The sequence below is a fragment of the Maylandia zebra genome, linkage group LG18, assembly GCF_041146795.1.
Source record: "Maylandia zebra isolate NMK-2024a linkage group LG18, Mzebra_GT3a, whole genome shotgun sequence".
In the NCBI taxonomy this organism is placed as follows: domain Eukaryota; kingdom Metazoa; phylum Chordata; class Actinopteri; order Cichliformes; family Cichlidae; genus Maylandia; species Maylandia zebra.
Window position 1 is genome coordinate 12,711,320 of NC_135184.1, and position 19,506 is coordinate 12,730,825.

Below are 19,506 nucleotides of genomic sequence, written 5' to 3' on the forward strand. Positions count from 1 at the left end.
ATAGTGAAAGGCAGCAGAGTGACTATGTCCATCATTTATATACAGGCTATGCTTTCAGTCTACTTGGTGCAATATATGTAAGTCAAACCAGGGAACTGCAGAAAAAAAAAATCTTCCTTTAAATCCAAGCATGGCAATCCATATAACTCAAGAAAAAAATAAATAAATAAAAGAAAACCCTGTGCAATTTCTGAAGAAATAACAAACTAGCATGGCTTACATTATATAACAAATAAAGCTGACACTTTAAAAAATATATAAACTCCATCTCCAAAGGTTGACTCTGTTCATCTGGAAGTAGCGTTTTCATGTCCAGATGAACAAAATCAGCCTTTGGAGATTTACTTACCTGGATGATTGAGAATGCATCAAGATATATAAACTCCAGTTTCCTTTTAAAAAAAGTTTCCCATACCCTTTCAAATAGTTATAATAAGGCTTATAGTAAAATACAATAAAGAAATATGTATTAAAATAATTTCTCTTATTTAGTGTGTAACATTTTCTTCCTTTTCAAAATAATGGTATTATATTTTAGGCATTTAAAAGACTGAGGTTGTATTTATAGTCAATGGTAGCTACTTCATTGATGGCTTTGGATTATTTTAAATTATACAAAAGATACCTCAGAGGGTATAAATGCTCACCACAGTTATTCAAGTTATTCAGTACAAAAGGATGCTTAAACTCTTGTACAGCCTTGCCTTATATGTATTACATCTGTATCAGGCCACAGAGCTGCTCCATTGAGCTCTATTATTGTTATTAATATTAATATTTATAATAATACATAATAATACATTAGTTATTAAGATGATCTCAAGCTGCAGCAATAAAGTGAAATGAGCATTAATTAATTAATATAGATGATTCAATATAATAACGTATATGATTCTGAAAACAAGTGCACTTGCTTTACGTAAGATAAGATAACTCTTTATTGTCATTGCACAGTCATACATAGTACAATAGTACAGTGAAATTGGAAAACTGCCCCATGTCAGGAAGACTTGGAAAAACAATTAAAAAAATAAATAATTACACATGGCGATAACATGGAGTTAAGATTAGTGCCATTTCTGATATGACCTCACAGTCTAAATACTTGTTTAGTCACTTTGTAAAACAGTTGTACAAGTTTTTCTTTCTTTTTTCCTTTTTTTAATACACTGAACAGACCTGTTAATATTCTTTAACAAAAGGATGTATTTAACACATCTGTATGGGGGGTGTTTTTCAAGTTGTTTGTTAGATTTGCCCCCTCCCCCCGCCGGCTCTTACGCCCCCCTTTTAAAAAGCTGGGGCCGCCTCTGCAGCGTTACCTGCTCCTATGCGGGGGTGTCTCTCGCCTGTCTCTCCTCCTGTCTGTCGGCTCGCGTGTCTGTCTGTCTCACACAGTCTGTGAGGTTTGTTTGACTGTGTGAGACAGACAGACACGCGAGCCGACAGACAGGAGGAGAGACAGGCGAGAGACACCCCCGCATAGTTTCCGTCAGCCGGGTGACGTATCCGCCTCTCGGCCGTGTGCAGCGTGACGTTACGGCGCTGTAGTGGAGCCTAGCTGCATCTTGTTGACGCTCCGCCAGGCTTTTCCAGTACTGAGAGGACCCCGGGAGAGTGAGGACGTCCGATACACAGCGTCCAGGCAAGTGCTCGCCGTTTCAAAGGACGGAGCCGGTTAAATGGGCCCGTTAAGGAGGGACGGGAGGTTGGTTTGTTAGTAGCGAATCCGAGCCGGTGATTAACGATTATGGTTGAATTCCTGCGTTTGGCCGACAGTGAGTAGCGGAGTGAAGGGGAGCGAAGCTAATCTGCTTTAGCCTGCCGTATCGGTGTCTATCTGGGGTTAGCCAGTCGTGATGTTAACGCTTTCCGTGCTCTCGGTAAGCCTGCTTTATTAGTCTCTGCGCGGGGTTAGCCTGCCTTAATATGGTGGCTGTTTATCCCCCCAACGGTCGCGGTCAATGCTTACAATGTATATGAGCGCTGAAGTCGGTTCTGCCTGCTTTACTCTGGTTGTTATTGCTGCTGGGGGAGGGAACTGGGCAAAAGTGAGCCCGTCTGTACTCACGGGAGCTGGGTTAGCCTGCTTCACAGCCCTCTGAGCTGTTCAGACTGCTATACGAGCGGTTGTATCGGAGCAAGGCTGACTGGGGTGGTCGGGCTAGCTAGCGCTATGATGATTTAGTGTTAAAGGACCCGAGAGCTGCTTCTCAGCGGGTTTCCAGTCAAATGCGCACATTTTTTACACTCAGAACATATTCTTATTTTAAATAATCTAGCACTCATATATTTAATATTAAACACCTATTGCAAGTGTTTTGACCCTTAGTGACAAGTGTTCTACCTGTGTTTGGGGGGGATTGGAGAGGGGAGATTGCCACGGGTTTAAACCTCACCGTGCCCTCACCAAAATCGGCGTGTGCGCATAAATGCCCAACCGCGGTGCCTTCACCACACCACAGCAGACTGTATCGCAGACAGTGAATGTCATTATCAGCACTGTCTGCATACCAGTGCCGAGCCAGCAGAGGAGGCGAGGTAGAGGCTGCAGACTGGAGTTGGAGGAGGAGGGGGATAGTTGGCGTTATACGCGGTGTCCTTGCACCAAAAAAAAAGGGTACTAAGAAGTAGTGCGGGTGACGTGAATAAGTCCAGCTCGGGCGAGAGGCTGCGCGAGAAAAGACGGTTTATGTCTTGGGGGAAGCAAACCGAGATAGATTTGTTTAAAAAAAACACGAGAAAAATCGGGGCAAACGCTCCTTTATGTCAGCCACTGATTTGAATTTTGCCGTGTTTATGGCTGTTTTTGCCAATCGGCCCACGGTGGTATTTGCCATTATTACGCCCACAAACATCCACCCGTTTCAGAGGTTTTGCACCGCGACAGCTTTTTTTCTTCTTCTCGTCAGTCGGTGGAAAAAAAGAGAAAACGTCGGGATGCTAAAATTTGCAGAAGCATGCAAAACCATGTCTTGTGGTTAATTAACCGAGTCTGCCTGTTTACCTTTTTGACAAGCCAAAAATTCCGTTTGGCGTGTGTGTGCGTGCGTGCGTGTGTGTGTGTCTCTCTCTATGCGTGTATATATAGAGAAAGAGCATTTCGTTACCACACCAGAAAGCGTATCATCAGAGCCGAAGTGCATGGAATCTGCTGTCTCTTGCTGTCATATTGCAGCACCATAATTCAGCCATTACCAACTACAAGGCGTTTTAAATTCGGTAAAGCCGCTCGGTGTTTACCTTATTAGTAAAATCCGAGAGTTAAAAACAAAAAAGGCAGACGGAGGGAGAGAGAGATTGGGGGGACATCGGTTTCCACAGTGCTGAATGTCAAGCTGTGAGAGGATTGAGGGAAGGGGATGACTGCTGTTAACGCTTTTATCAGTTGTTTTTCACGGAGTTGATGGGGTCAGCGTGGGGTAAGCACACCTACGGGAGCGTACAATGTGGCTGGGAAGGGCACTTTCATTTGCAAAGTGAAATGTTTTTGAGCATTGTGGATCAGCCGCTCATTAACAATGTAATGACGGGGGAGAGGGGGGTAAAGGTAGGGTGTTGGTGGTTGTGGTGGTGGAGAAGGATTTCTGTTTGTCTTGTGTGGTCAACTGGTTTGGCTTGTTAAAATTCTCACTCAGCGCTGAGAAGTTTTCTCGTTTGAACCTTTGGTGGATGCAAATTTCTTCCTCTGGGGTTCAATTACAAGAGCCAAGAAGAAAACCCCCGTGTTTGTGTGAAGTATGGTAATGGCCATTTGGTATAGCGGGCCAAGCTGACAGCCGATGACTTGTTCAACAACCCCGCAGGGACACCATTAAACCTTTAATGCTCCAGATATTTTTTCAGTTTGTTCATCTGTCTACAGGAAAGGTAGAAAAGACTGTGATTAATTTTTTATTTCTATTTTTTCCTTGTGTTTTCATGCTCAGGGAACAGATCAGACGATAGAAATCTTCAGTAACGATCATGCATGTGTCTCATCGCCAGAAGATTTGAGAAGAGTTAAGGAGGAAAAGAGACCCAGAGGAATACGAGAACTTGGTCAGCTCGCAGAAACGACAATAACCCTGTGCTTAGATATGGCCAGCACCCAGACCAGCCTGAAAACCCCTTTCAAAGACTTGACCTCATTCAAGGGCAACATGAAACGGCTGTACAGAGAGCGGCTGGAAGACGCGCCCATCAAGAAGCGCGTGATGGCGGAGATCAACCTGAAGCGTCGCAGCTTGGACTCCCTGCCCTCCCTCCCCAAAACTCCCAAGGTGAAGAGGGAGCAGACTGAGGACCCACGCCCTGACTGTGACATGGACATGGAAGGCCGGGCTGAACTGCACATTATGGGCTCTACTAAAGCCCTGGACCTGAGCCCTGGGCTTAAACACACACTGGCCCAGTTCACCCTCAGCAGTCAGAGCTCCCTCGGGGGCCCGGCTGCCTTCTCTGCGCGTACGGGCCATGAGCATTCCCAGGCCGGCATGCCCCCCCTGCCCTCCCCTCCTGTTTTGGGAGGGGGCCCTTTGCTGGTTCCTTGCGACAGCTCTACTGAACTCACCCACTCTCTGCTGGAGGGAGAGTCCATCTCCTGCTTCGTTGTTGGGGGCGAGAAGCGGCTCTGCCTGCCCCAGGTGCTCAACTCCGTGCTCCGCGACTTCTCACTGCAGCAGATCAACACCGTGTGCGACGAGCTGTACGTCTACTGCTCTCGCTGTGACGCCGAGCAGCTGCACATCCTAAAGGTGCTGGGCATTCTGCCGTTCAACGCGCCTTCCTGTGGCCTCATTACACTGACGGATGCACAGCGGCTCTGCAACGCTCTGCTGCGTCCTGGTGCAGCCCTGCCTGCTGACCCCAGCGGTAAGCTGTCAGCCCAGGGCCTCCTGAAGGAGAGTGAAGCCAGCTTCCAGGTGGAGCACCAGTGTCTGGGGAAGTGCCAGGGTCTCTTTGTGCCCCAGTTCTACACCCAGCCCGAGGTGCCCTGCATCCAGTGTGTGGAGTGCCAGTTGCTCTTTTCACCGCAGAAGTTTGTCATGCATTCGCACAAGTCACCTGATAAGAGGACCTGCCACTGGGGCTTTGACTCAGCCAAGTGGCCCTGCTACCTGCAGCTTGCCAGAAAGTACCAGGGGACCCCGGAGGAGCCCAGACTCAAGCAGCTGCTGGACGAAGTCAAAGAGAAGTTCCACTATCAGCTCAAGAGGTCGCTAGACAAAGTAAGTGCACCTGTTTAGTGATACCTGTGTAAGCTGAGTGTGTCTTTGCTTGCTATAAATCCTCATTCATCACCATTCTGCTGTTTGACCGGTGAAAGCTTTTCTCTTGAATTAAAGTCTCCATATTTGTTTGTCTAGCTGACACGTCCTCTGTCCTGCCCTCTTCCAGACTTGTGTTTTGTGTGTTGGGCTCATTTGAATAAAATGGCTGGTGTTTTCTTAAACCAGTGTTGACCTAGTGTGTGTGTCTGAGGCCTGGGACAGGTGGTGACATCTGCCTGGGCAGGTCTGATCAGACGAAGTAAGGCCAGCTGGCCACAGCTGAAGGGGAAGTGCATCATTTGTCCTCCGGGTCACCTGGAGGTCGGTGGGAATGTCACTGAACAAAAGGCCAATATGCGAGGCTCAGGAAGCAACCCTGAAACTCTGGTACTGGAGTTATCTGTCAGCACCAAGGTTATTATAGCCAACAAAGACTTTTAAAGGGAAAAGAAAGAAAACTAAGTGACACAATATTGCACTTACAACTAACTGTAGAGGAAATGTTTAGTTTGAATTATTGTTTAGTCAAATTTGGTATCGGAACCTACCTGTATGAGGGTACATGTCTATGGGACCGAGTCAGCTGCCTTCAAAAAGTGCTTTATTCATATTGTAATATCTAATCTGTACTTCTGAGAGAGATGCCCATGGCAAAAGCCCTCCATTTTTATAAACCTAACTAGTAAAATGAATAAAATCTAAACTGAAACCTAACATTGTCAACTATTAAAAACTAAACTGAAACAGGGAAGCCCACACTGGAAACTAACTGTAGCTAAACAGAGTTAAAAAGGAAATAAGCTGGTCCCTTTTTTACTGACTAATAACTGGCCAGTTTACCCAGGTTTACTTCATCTCCATTCTTTCAGCACAGTCTGAGATAATGGCTGATGGAAAGGAAATCTCGTGCCGTTCACAGCTTAGGAGCTTTTTGGCTGGTTTAAAAAAATGAATGTTGGAACAGTCTACACGTACTGAAAGCCACACTTTCAGTAGTGGAACATCAACCGATGTTAAGCAGGGCTGTGCAGTTAATTGAAGCTTAGTTTCCGTTATAGTTTTGACTGGCAACATTTATTAAAAGAAATTTATCTTATTTTAACTTTCAGCAGACCACTTAGCTTTATTTAGTCACTCCCAGCACTTTGGAATGGGTTTATATTTGATTTGATTGTGATTTTTTTTTTTTTTTTTTTTTTTTTTACTGCTCCTATGTATTTTTTTTGTTTTTTTAAGTTGCTGTGTAGAAAAAAAAAATCATGCCAGTGCAATATAGAAGCCACAAGGACAGCGATCCTATTGAAAGGTCAGTGTTTAGAAGAGGAGGAGGGGGAGAAACTCCAGCTCGTTTCACTGCTATTAACTGGTTTATGTCGTCTCATGACCTCTCTGTGACCACAGCGGACTACCCCGGTTTGCACTGTATTCTGGGTGAATGGCTGGTTAGCTCACACGCAAATCTATATGCATGTTTTTGGTGAAGTTAGCTGTCATTGTCAGGATTTATATGTCACTACTTGGCAGCTGGTTGCATGCAAGACTGAGCAGAGTTTGTGCAGAGTGTGAGGTTTGTACGGCTCAAGACACACAACTTATGTGTGCGAGACAGAGGAATTATTTGCCTTTTGCGAATGCATCGGAAATAGCATCTACCGTCTCGCCCAGCGTCCTGACCACATTCCTGTCTCGCTTCTTCCCAGCCGGTATGCATGTTGGAAGCCACAGACGTTCTTTCTGAAAGCCAGAGACATTTTTGTAGCTCAGAGGGAAACTAGCGCACAAACTACTGCACCATGTACCTAATGTCGAGGGGGCTGATGAGTCCCGCAGTATCAGTGGTGTGTGTGTTTATGTGTGAGACACATTGCCCCTGTGTGTGTGTGTGTGTAGGCCAGTATGACACATCTTTGTTTCTCTGTCTCACACACTCACACATTGCCAGGCCCTCTGGAGCATGTGTCTCACCACAGTTTCAGGTGCTGTCTCCTCTGTGAGGTGGTGATTTTTTTTTTTATTAATTTTTTTCTCAGTCAAAGTTTTTTTTTTTTGTTTTTTTTCCTCTCTCATTTTCTTCTTCTAGTTAAAACCCCACAAACACCAGAACATGGTGTTTGTGGGGTTTTGGTTTCAGTGGAAATGGTTTTTGCAGGGTTAACAGCAGTGGTGAAATTTTATGTAACAGTTATGCTGGTGTTGACAGAGACAGACAAAGTCACAAATGGCTAAAATTCCTGGAAAGATGTTTGCATGAGAGTGTCCAGGAAGCAGGTGACTTGATAGAGGATGCCAGTATAAGCTTCACACCACTCCCTCCTGAACAGATTTACGAGTGTGTGAAAGGTCAGTGACCGGAGGAACACGATGACCTCGTACTGAAGTCAGGACACAGGGGCTCTCCCTTCACATTCAGCCACTCTCTGTTTGTGTATTCCTGTAATGAAAGTGTGCGTTAACTGAACAGGAAGCGAAACAGACGGACGTGTCTCTCACCCTGAACATCCTCCAGACTCTCTGTGTCCAGCCGCCTCCACCGCACTGGCTGCGTGACTCATAGTTTCCACATCCCAGTTGGTGGACGGCCAGGCAGGCAAGCTCATAGTTGAGTCTTCTTTTTAGAAAGATGGCTCGCCTTCGTGCGTGTTGGTCTAACCCCAAATGTATACTGTTACCCAATGTCCCTTATTTACACACAGTGTCAATGTGCACATTTACAAGCAGTTTTAACAGAGATTTCTGGGACCTCATAGAAAACAAGAGGGGAGCTTTCTGGAATCCCCCCCCAGTCCCAAATCCTGCTCGGACTGTTTGGCTTAAAAAGGTGCAGTTAAAAACTCCAGGACCTGCGCTCCATAAAGGCGCTTTGTGCCTGGAGGCAGTGCTAGCCTGTCTACTGATCCCTGCTGTGTAAACAGTTTACTAGACACAACCAACGCACACAGCAACAAGCTGAAACCTTATCACCGGAGTCACTTTAGTATTCGACAGACAATGATTTCATTTTGACCTCAGGGTTTGTTACAGACGCTCATTCTTTAGATTGAAAATGGTTCCTCATATTTTTAAAGCCATTTTCAAATGTATTGTGTAAATAAGCTCATGCTACTAAAAATTTTTTTTACACTATAAGCGAGAGAGGAAAGAGCAGAAGCAATCTGATTTGATATTTTGGGCTTGTCTCCTAACGCTAATGAGCAGCCCCAACATGGTGGGTGTAGCAGTTTGCTGCTTTTCCTTTTTTTTTTTTGCCCCAGCCTTGTTTGTAGCGTTGTGCTGGCCCCGAGTCAGAAGTGTCAGACGGAGAGAACAGCCTTCCTCTGTCTGTCTCCCTGGCCGGGTTGACACAGTGGCTGCGGCACAGACGGCAGACAGCTGCATCTTTCTGGCTTCCTCTATTTGCTATTTGGAAACCAGTGACTTCATTACCGCAGACCGGTGCAGCTGCACTCTCTGGCTGTCTCCTGGGCTGTTTGTCTGTCTGCTTGTCAGTCTTTCTCTTGGGCGGTGTCTAATTGGATTTTGGCGAGCATGCTAATCGTTCGCTGCGCCTGCCTTCTTCATCTACCTCCCCTCGACATTCAAACTGCCTGCCTTCTCTTGGATTCCTGCCCTCAGACCCGCAGTCTGGTCTTCACGCTGCCACCCATTGCTCACCATTACCCCCTTTCTCCCAAATCAGACGTTCTCACATGTATCCGTAAACAGTCAATGCCCCCTCCCTGGCCCCAATTGGCGAACAGTAGCAAAGTAGGCAGCCAAATGACCCGATAAGTCAATCATTACATAAGCAATAAGACCACTTGTGCGCTTCTGCGAGGTGGATGGGGAAGAAAGGCCAGCGCCTATTGATCGGGTCTCCTTGATGGATATGGCGAGTTGCCGGGTGACACGAACACTGAATAGAGTGGGGGTGGGTGGCAGGGGAGGGTGCATCAAGAGGAGAAGGAGGAAGAAGGAAACAAGAAGAGTGAAAGGAGCAGACTTTTTTTTTTTTTTTTTTTTTTACAGAGGGCACAGCCAGTGTTACATAAGTTCCTGTCTGTGTTCAGACATGCGAATCAGTGTCCCAAGTTCACTTCTCTACTGCTTCTGCTGTCGCATGCATTCATTTGAAGCAGCATCGGGCAACACGGTATCTTTGACCGCCTGAGGGCAAGAAACTTGAGCAAATAAGAGAAGTAAAGGCTATGAAAGGATGTGAGGTTAGAGCCAGGACACGTTGCCCTGAATATGGTTTACTCAAAACTGCTCCACTTTTTAGTTATTTATTTATTTGGGGTGGGGGGTTTGGCCTCTGACCTCAAATTTCCTTTCTTCCAACGTGAAATTAACCTCAACCTCAAATGTTGCTTGTAACAGCCCTCTTTATTGGCCAATCACATGCCTGCTAGCTTGTATTTCCCCAGCTAACAAGAAGGACACACATACACATATTTCTGTCTGTTTGTGCATTTTCCTTAGAACAATTGTCCCCTTATACTGAATACACGGCCGCTTTTTGGACGCTGGCCCACACTAACCTACAGTCTATTAGGCCTGTATGTAGTTTGGTGTGGGAGACAGTCTGTGTATAACGAGCCATGCCTTGGCCCATGTTTGCAGCCTGTTGTAAAAGGCCTAAAAGGGGCCTCTCAAGGTAGGAGGGGCTTAGCTGAGGGGCCTCTGGTATGTCATCGTCAGGTCAGTGCCAGTATCATAGCTCTATAACAGAGTTGCAGCTCGCTGGAGGAGTGCCCAAACCATTACTTCCTAGTCTTTGTCTGAAATAGATAAGAATCATCCTTTAAAGCTTTAGGTTTCACATGACCACAGGCCTCTGCCACAGTTCATCAGCCTGTGCCGTTCACCACAGCCCCACATTTAGAAATGTACCATCACTGGGCTGGAACAGCTGCTGCTCTTTATTTTGGATAATAAAGTAAAAATAAGAGGAAACTGTGCTGCTCCGGGCCTGACGTGAGCCTGCCGCAGCAGTGGGCAGCACAGACAGGTCTGTCCAGATACAGCGGAGCCTCTGCCACGTCTGCCAGCACTCACACAGACTAAACACATTTGCCAAGCCCCTCCCCGCTAAACGTCCTGCGGGCTTTTAAAAGAAGCCTCGACGGATGGCCTATTTGCATGTTCACTGCGCTCTTGCTCGCTCCCCCTCAGGGCGCCAGACCAGTTTGCTGCTTCTGAGGAAAACGAGATTGAGAACAAAGTGAGAATAGTGGGGCTACGAGTTCAAACAAGATGCAAGCAGAGAGAGGTTTCTGGATCAAAACACGCCTGACTCGTTTGCTTAGTTGGCTTTAGAAGAAAACAGAATAATGAGGAGTTTTGGTATTAATTAATCGATCAGTTGACGAGAAGATTAACTGTCCACTGTCAGGTCTTCCTGAAAGACAGCCGGACAGGTTGTGCGTGTTGTGAGCTGCTACGCTGGTGGGTATACTGTAAAGGGGCTGTGTGTGTGTTGTGTGCAAGTAGAGAGAACGCGTTTGCATTTGAAAGACTCCTCTGTGCGGCCTCCCGGTGGGAACGGTGATTAATGAAGATATAAATGGAGAACCCCGGAGACGCCGCTTTCCATAGGAGCACCATGTACACATCAGACAGTACACGTAGACGCCCGGCATATGGGCAGCGTTATAGTTTCTCCTACAGCCCCAATCTCCGAGACAAGCAGATAAACAACGGATATCAAAGGCGTGTCGTTGAATCCCAATGGGCTGCCAACCGCAATCCTGGCCAAAACGCATATCAGTCATGCGTACTGCAGTTCTGTGAAAAGCAGGGGGAAATACTGACTAATAAATCCCCATTTATTTCCCTGATGGGTAACGACTTGTTTTTTCCACACAAGTGTGTTCCTGCCTGTTTGATTTTCTCTCCATTTGCCTCTATCAAACTGAACCTAGTTGCGATGCCTTGTTGTGACCTTAAGCTTGGAGTCTCAAATTGAAGCACAGTGAACCGCTTGCTCTAGAAGTCTTTCAGTCTGTATACCCTGTAGGGCTGCCACGATTAGTCGACTAGTCACGATTACGTCGACTATCAAAATCGTCGACGACTGATTTAATAGTCGACGCGTCGTTTGAAGCTTTGTAAGATCACAAAAGACGCAGGAATAAGTAGCAGGATTTAAGAGTGTAATAACGGACTGAAACAGAAGATGGCAGCACTGCATGTACAAGGATGTCAGCTGCCGTTAAACCCCGAAGAAGAAGTAGCTCTGTCCCAGAATTCATAGCGCAGCCCAGCTCAGTTTCCAACAATGGCGGCAGCTACTTAGTTTTACTATTACTCTTGTTATTCTTTATGGGTCACAAAATAAACATTTAACATATTTTCAGGCGAGAATGTAGCTGTGTAAACCTCAAATATCTGCTCAGTTTATCAGGACACCGCATATTTTCAAAAGCGCTCCGACGTTTTCGGAGACGTCTGTTACCCACTAGCTCGTTAGCTAGCCGGGGGCTAGGTCACTAGAGCCGTGAGAACACCGGACTCCCGGCAAATCGTTTTCAAACCCACCGCCGTCTTTCGCTACTCAGGTTAAACATGATATATAAGTCACTTAGATAACTTAAAAATGTTATTGTTTGGCTTTTTTTGTATTTTATTTGTTCCTGAGTAAATCGGTTTGGCTGAGATTAAAGTTATAGTTTTTACACAGCTGAATAAAGTCAAGCAGACAGCTGATTATCAGAAGTGTGAGATGCTCGAGAATATACTCCGGTGTCCTGTTATATTTTAGATAGCAAGGAGTTTATTAAACTTCACTGAAACAATCTGCAAATTTCATTCAAATTTAATAAACTATCATCTTGTCTTTCTTTATTTTTAGTTAGCACAGACCTTAAACACTTAAAGCTGTAAGCTAATGATAGTTATATAAGAGCAGATGCTGCTGGTGCAATAAGCTGTACGTTTTATGTCCAATGGATGATGATCTGATTAGTCGACTAATCGCAAAAATAATCGGTGACTAGTCGACTATCAAAATAATCGTTTGTGGCAGCCCTAATACCCTGTAAATCCTCCTCTCTCCAGGAGCCTGGGTGATGTTGCTCCGGGCAAATCTGTGAAGTTAACAACTGGGAAATGGACTGCATTAATAAGGATGGGGAAAAGGGACATTTTAAGCTTTGCCCAGTCTCCTCTCTTCCCATTTTCTCTTGATGTGTTTATCTCTCCGCTATTCCCACCTGCAGTGACGACACTCATGGGACTCATCCATCTCTGGGATGTTTCTTAAGCCACTAGATATGCAAACATACAGTCTTCTTTATACCATATCCTCCTGGGGTCCAAACCAGCTCATCTAGATACTGTAAATGGAGGACTCCTGGATCTGGATTTCCCTCTGGATCTCCAACAGCACCACTGCAACTGTTCACAACCTAAACTAAGTAGCAGACAGTCCTTGAGGTTGTTGACCTCCAGATGCAATTAATTACTTAACAGCATCCATAAAAGGTATAGTATGGGTTTTTATTTGAGTATACTTAAGCTATGGGAGCATAATTAAGGGTTGCATGGGTTGGGGCTTTGGAGTGCACTTCAGCATCCTTGCACGCAAGCTAAGAGAAAAGTCTCTCCATCGCCACCGAGCAATAAAATGGCGTGTCTACAAGGTTTGACACTTATTCTTTGCGTGTCCAGCTCTTCTTTTGGGCTTTCATGTAAAAAAAACAAAAAAAAAACCAACAACTTTGTTATTAAAGGAGGCTCAACCTTCATGGAGACTTATTGCCCTTGACTTTATCTTCTGACGAGTTCCTTGTGGTTTACAGTCTGGCTACAGTTTAACCAATTCCTGTGACAAGTGCACTTTGTTATGCCAGAAATTTTCTCTGTCATCACTATCAAAATGTGCTGGCTGAAACGCATCCTGATTCCAGATGAGTCCGAAAGCAGAGCAGTTCTTCGTAAGAGTGACTCACGCTGAGTGAAGATTTCTAGCCTTCACAGTGTACCGATGGCAAATCTTTTGGCAAGGTCGCCTTTTTCTGTCAGCTGCTCTGGCAGACATCCAATCTGCCTCATTTTCTATTCTGTAAAGCAGCAGAGGAGCGAAGGCTGACTCTGAAATTTCAAACCCCAAAACTCTCAAAGTTTGTGCCATCGGAGCTGGATGACAGAAGCCTCGACACAGGCTTTGAATGTGTTTGCGTGATATCTTTTATTAGAGCGATGAAAGCACAGGCTAGTGTTTGGATGACACAGTGCAGAGTCTGTGATTTAAAGGAAGTCAAAGGGTCATACTCAGTCAGAGAAGCAGCCAGACTCTCACACACAAACCCAACCAGAAACCAGCCACTTCCTCCCCCTCACCACGCCAACCCTATCCTGCAGCGTGAGTCACGGCGCTCCATCCGTGCTGCGGTCTGCTCTCCACTCATCAGCGTCACTGTGGAGCCAGGACAAAGATTTATCACCGCCCTGGTCTCTCACTCAGTCTGTTTGATCTGCACCCAGGTGTGTTCACTTAGAGCTCTGACTCAACCGTAATGAGATTTGCCAATCCCAACTGTGCTTTTCTTGGACTGCTGTCAGACCTTGCATCAGACATTGAATGTGTCTTGTGTGTTAATGAAGGAAGTCTGGCGATCGAGTTCACCTATCATAGGCTCTGGTACATGAAGCTTGGTGCAGACAGGGTGGAAATTAACAGCAGCCTTTGGCCAAATGTCGGGAGGATTTCTATGTGCAGGTTTCATCTTTTCAGTGAACCACGTTCAGGAAGAACATTTAAATTTTGCAAAGGTCTTCGGAAGGTTATTTTGAAAGCCAGAGCTTGTGAGGAAAAATGGAGGAAGAATGACGGGAGCTGATGGATTTGCATTATGGGAGCTGTGTTTGTATGAAGGGGAGAGGGAGAGATGGAGAGGGTGTCGAGCCTGAGGGGCCCAAACAGCAAAGCCAAGCTGCCCATGCAGAGAGGGAGCAGTGGAGGCTTCAAACAAGCTCCTGCATGTAATATGGATGAGACCGGAGCTCCCTGCAGAACAGTCAGAGGACCTAGGGCCAGTTTGGATTTAACTGTCTGCTTTTCCATGTGTCTGTGATAGATTTTACCCTGCGGGTCGTTTTGGCCAGGTGGAGCTTTCTGTTTGTAGCGACTGGGATAGCCTCCTTACTCCATGTCTCTCCACCCCCCTATCCTTCCCTCCTCCTTCCCACCCGCCTTCCTCTGGCCTTGTTGCAGACAACGATGGCCAGCCAAGCACTGACATTTACTGCAGTATTCCATGTTACAACTGAGCAAGAAGTAAACAAACCGCAGATCGATACGTACGCATACGAGGTTTTAGTCAGGGGCGACTCCTGCAGTAAAACCTTGAAACCTCTCATTTAAACACCTACTTCACTGTGAGGCACTTGCCTTTGCTTCCCTCTTAAAAGGGCAAGTGTATTTGTTTCTATTTTTCACCAGACTTTTCTTCAAATGACAATTTGGGATAAATTAATGCAGGATTGTTTCCTATTTAGCTACCGAACGGCTGTTCGAAGCAGTCTTCAGCATGCATTAGGAGGCCTTTCAGTGGGTGCTGTGTAATTCATTGCAAAGAAACAGGGTCGGGCAGTGTCTCCATTTTGTTTTTTTGTCTCTCTCTGTCTCTCTCTCTCTGTAGTGATAGCAGTGCAATGCTGGCTTACTGACAGCCTCTCTCAGCTTTCAGTCTGCTTAGCAACGCTCGTCCTCTCTGCAGCTCTCTCACTCCCCTCTATCTCCAAGCACTCCCGAGTTGTTTCATCCAATATGAATAGTAAGCCAAGTTCCCTTATATAGAAAACCAGGCAGCTGATTTGTGTTTTTTGATGGCAACAGCAGAGTGTGTGCATCTTTGTCCCTAATTACAGATTTGAACTAGTAACCTACCTCTGCACAGCATCCTATGGTGGCACGTTTCTCTAGAGTTTCTCTTTTGGTTTTTAAAGATGTTAAATCTCTGTCACACACACACACACACACACAGGCCCAAGTAAAGCTCACGTGATGAGTACAGTCATCCACAGAGACGACAAGGGCCCACTGGCCTCATTCTCAGTCGCTGTGTCCTCCTGGGAGAACGAAGTGTGTCTGCTCGAGTCTGCGTGCACATCGGTGCGCGACAGTTTGCTCGCAGAAACGACGTCATCCTCCTACCCTTTGCTGTTTGAAGGAGCTGCTGTTTGATCAGATGTCTGCTCACTCGCGTGCGCATATGTCTGCGGCTCCTGGCTTGGTTGACTCACTTAGGTGAGCCCCCAACAGCTTTCATAATTAACGTACTGGGGTGGGGGTGGGTGTGGGCCCTGGAGAGGAAACGTGTCGCACTGAGCTGCTGTGCTAGTGATGGTGAGCTCACGTGTGTTCAGTTTGCCCTCTGTGTTTGAGTCGGGTGAAGATTAGAAAAATAAAAAAATCACACCCTCATTTCCAGGATGAATGTTACTAGACACGTTCACTACAGGCCTATAATGCATCACGTTAATCTAATGACTTACCTTGAGTAGATGGGAGTCAGAACCATCACACTCGCATAATATTGCTCTGAACGTGACATGAACCTGGTTGGAGTTTTGTTTTTAATGTTTTTCTGTCTCTCTGCAGCAGGGAGAGCAACTAAATTACATTTCAGATATCATAGATCTTCCTCCGAATGCTACAGCCAGTCTCTCTTTTACAAGGCTGAATCATATTTCCTTTCTAAAACAGCTGTGTGATTATGGCTAAAATTGTATTATTTAGCAACACACACTGTCTGTTCATCACTATTAATCACTGCAGTGCAGGCTGATGATTTCAAGTGACATAATGCAGTTGTACTTCTTGCCACTGATGCAATGTCTGTGGATAACAACCACACAATGCCTTTGAGTGTGTTTCATCATTTCTTCTGGGGATGCTAAGATTATATATGGCATACCGTGCCAGATTTCAAAGGGATTTCTTATATGTACTGCACCTTTTTCAAAGGTGAGAATTTGAAACCCAGCAAACATTTTTGTAGGTGTTTGACCTACGAGCCGTTTCCTTTTTTTTTTTTTTTTCATATATATACTGTTAAAAGTACTAGATGCTCAATAAACATGACTAAATGTTCAATTTATGAACTTTGTGCATGTAATCCCTGTGAGCCAAATGCTCAGCCTTTAAACTTTAAACTGCTTTAAATGCTCAACTGCTCAAACCTTCTGTTTGCTGGGAGCAGCCAATCAGAAGAAAGCTGGTTTAAAGCTAGCGAAAAAGGAGCTAAAAAAATAGACACTTGAACTGATGTGTTTTACCAACACGCAGTATAAGACTGACTCATTCAAAGCTACTCTAGTGGAGTCCAAGAATAAGACTAGAGCTGAAAATGAGCAAAATAGAGCTGTCCTTTTTGCCCAAAACGTTGCGATATCACTTGTAAAAGGAAAGGTAGATATCTACAGGTTTATCTGTTTCTCAGGGTATTTTTTGATTATGGATTGGTCGATTAAACTATTTCAGGTCGTTTGGGGCTATACAATTACAGAAAAATCCAGTTTTCTGTCAGCTATCACCCTCCCATTTTGACCCAGGAAAACTGGTTTTATCCACAGAGTCAGTGGCAAATTAATCATTTTCACCAGAAGTATATTTTTCACCCTCTACAATAATATATACAGTGTCATAGGGGCTGTATGTATGTGAGGTGTGGGGGTGGGGATTACCTTAGTCTGTGCAGCCTACATAGTGTATTCCAGTCAGACAATTTGTCCATTCATGAGGTAACATCATTACAACCCTCCACATACACTGCTTTGAACACACACTGGAAGCTGCCGCCTGGGAGTTGACGGTGAAACATGAGAAACGGAGAAAGGGGGGGAGGGAGATGAATAGAAAAATTGATCGAGAGAGCTTCAAGAGGCGCCTTTTTGAGAAAAATTGTAACATGTTTGTTTTTTTGTTTGTTTTTTTTATGTGAAGAATCCCAGAGAAATAGTGTTGCCGCTCTCCAAATTAAACCCCCGTCTGCCGTAAAGCTACAGTCGGTGGACAGTAGATTGTGCGTTTATTAGTGGGGAGAGATGGCTTTTATAACTCGCTTCATTTTCTGCCATAGACTGCCCATTAACCGTTTCTCCACTGGGTCCCATTTGTTCTCGCAATCAAGGCTGCAGTGTGTGGATTGTAAAATGGCTGACTGGAACTGTAGCTGTTAGAGGAAGGAGTTCAGCATGTTGTCAGGGAGAGGAAAAGCTGTGTGTGTGTGTGTGTGTGTGTGTGTGTGTGTGTGTGTGTGTGTGTGTGTGTGTGTGTGTTTGACGTGCATGTGATGACTGTCTAGACAGAGTGCCTTTGTGGCGCAAAAATGTACTCAAGGCCCGAAGCCAAACACAAGTTGGGAATGAACCTGTGTGTGTGTGTGTCTGTCGAGCATGACTGGTCTGGCTTATCAGTGTGCTTGTCTGGCTTTAGTCTTACTCTTTGTGTTTGGAAAGGGGGAGGAACAGGTGTGTGCGTGTCTGGGGGAAGGCACAGACAGACAAGCAGTCACATGCTGTCGTTCTTTCTCCTCATTTGTCTCGGCTGCCCCCCTTTTTTTATTTCCTGTTTCCTTCTGTCACCTGTTTGTCTCAGCGTCCACCTGTCAGACCTGTCCTCATGCGTGCCCTGCTCTGTTTTCTTTCCCGCTTATCTGCCGTTGCAGTGCCAAAGTGAATGAAAAATTTAGTTGAGCAATCTCCCGAGTATCTCAAGTTAAAATGTAACTGATATTTGTCAGGAACCAAACAGCCAGACCTCGAAGTGATCTCATTTCACTATGGTGAGTTAATCACAGAGCCTCTACTAAAAGTGTATTCCTTTAATTGCCCCACTTTGCTGCCCGGTTCCCCTGTGGGCTGTTATTGATTTGGCTGCTGAAACAAAGTGTGGCTCCCAGTCCGTGGATAAATGGCTTACTGGATTAAGACCTCCATATAAAACCCTCCAGCGTCTGTGTCTATGTATGGGGGCCAGGTGGGACCACCAGAGCACCCAGTAAAACCCAAATCAAACCCAGAAGACCAGCGTACAGTTGTCTGATCTTAATTGCAGGCAAAAGGATAAGCGGCTAAACCACGGCGGAGGTCGACGGATATAAAAAATTGTGATTTGAGTGGGAGCTGCACAGAGAAAGTGGTGTTGCTGCAACCACAGATTATTTCTATATTTTCCCAAATGCACAGTATGTTGTTTGATCTATTAAAAACTATGGATGCACAGTTATCAGCCAGAACCCCGTGGCCGATGGTTATCTCTCGTACAGCTGAACGATTTTAATATATGTCAGTTATTTGTTGTAAAGAACACATCTTTGTTTCCTTGGAACACAACAGGGAAATGAAGTGAATAAAAACACTCGACACTACTTTAAACATTGTGCATACCTACTTAAAGGATCAAAAACAGTGGAAAAGTCTGAGCCGTTTGGTGATTTTTGAGTTTACAGAGATAAATAAATGTGCCTTGTTTTTGCAGTTCAGCCAGGAAGTGTATATAAAACGATGTATCTCTTGCTCGATCTTTGACACAGTTGACGACTACAGCAGTACAGGATGTGGTCTAGAAACAGACAGGGTGTGACTGTCTCTCCGAGTGTGTCTGCGTACGTGTGTGTTCCTAGTCCTCTCTGACTGCCTAAAGAAACACGCACACACACAATTTTCACTTCCTCCTCTGAGAGGAAAAAGGAGAATAAGCTGCATCATTTTGTCGTCGTCGTCCTCCTGCTGCTGCTATCCGTTCAGCATCTCCATTCCTCTCCTGAATGCCAGGCACATGAATGATTGGAGGATGGGGACGCACTTACGTTCATGTCCCCTGAAATGGGTTGTGGTGTTCGTTGGGGTTTTCTTTCAGTTTTCATACCCAGCAACTGATGTCACGGTTTCAGCAGATGTGAAGAGAGTGGTTCCCAGCTGTGCGTGTGTGTGAGGGCACAGAAGGGTTTTTAAAAACACGCAAACACACTGCTGCTGTGGGATGAAAGGTCAGATCAAGGCTTGCCCACTCTTTATTATGGCCTAGATAAGATCAGGCGTGTCAAGACTTGCTGTTGTGTTTGTATGAGCTTTTTATATCCTGGGCAGGCTTTTAAAGTTTTAACACATCTGTAGTGTTTTCTCTGAACAAAGAGCAAAATATTTATAATGAAGGCAAAGAAGGGATTCAGTAATAAAATTGCAACTAATGTTTATTTGCAATACAAGTAATTGTTCTTTCCTAGAAAATGGTGAGAAATATTACTCAAAATGATGTAATGCATCTTTT

The 19,506-nt window shown here is 45.2% G+C and overlaps 1 protein-coding gene across 2 annotated transcripts in view; it reads left to right on the forward strand.

Annotated features, from left to right (window-relative positions):
* The first annotated feature begins 1,484 nt into the window (after nucleotides 1-1,484).
* Nucleotides 1,485-19,506, forward strand: part of skila (SKI-like proto-oncogene a) — a 35,738-nt gene continuing 17,716 nt past the window's right edge. Inside the window, exons 1-2 of one of the 2 annotated variants that reach the window (XM_076877095.1) lie at nucleotides 1,485-1,645; nucleotides 3,930-5,210. In XM_076877095.1, the coding sequence (XP_076733210.1) occupies nucleotides 4,080-5,210 (1,131 nt within the window). In that variant the 5' untranslated portion in view covers nucleotides 1,485-1,645; nucleotides 3,930-4,079. Of the gene's footprint in view, nucleotides 1,646-2,421; nucleotides 3,223-3,929; nucleotides 5,211-19,506 lie in introns of those variants that run through there. The other variant, XM_076877096.1, reaches the window with a different exon arrangement.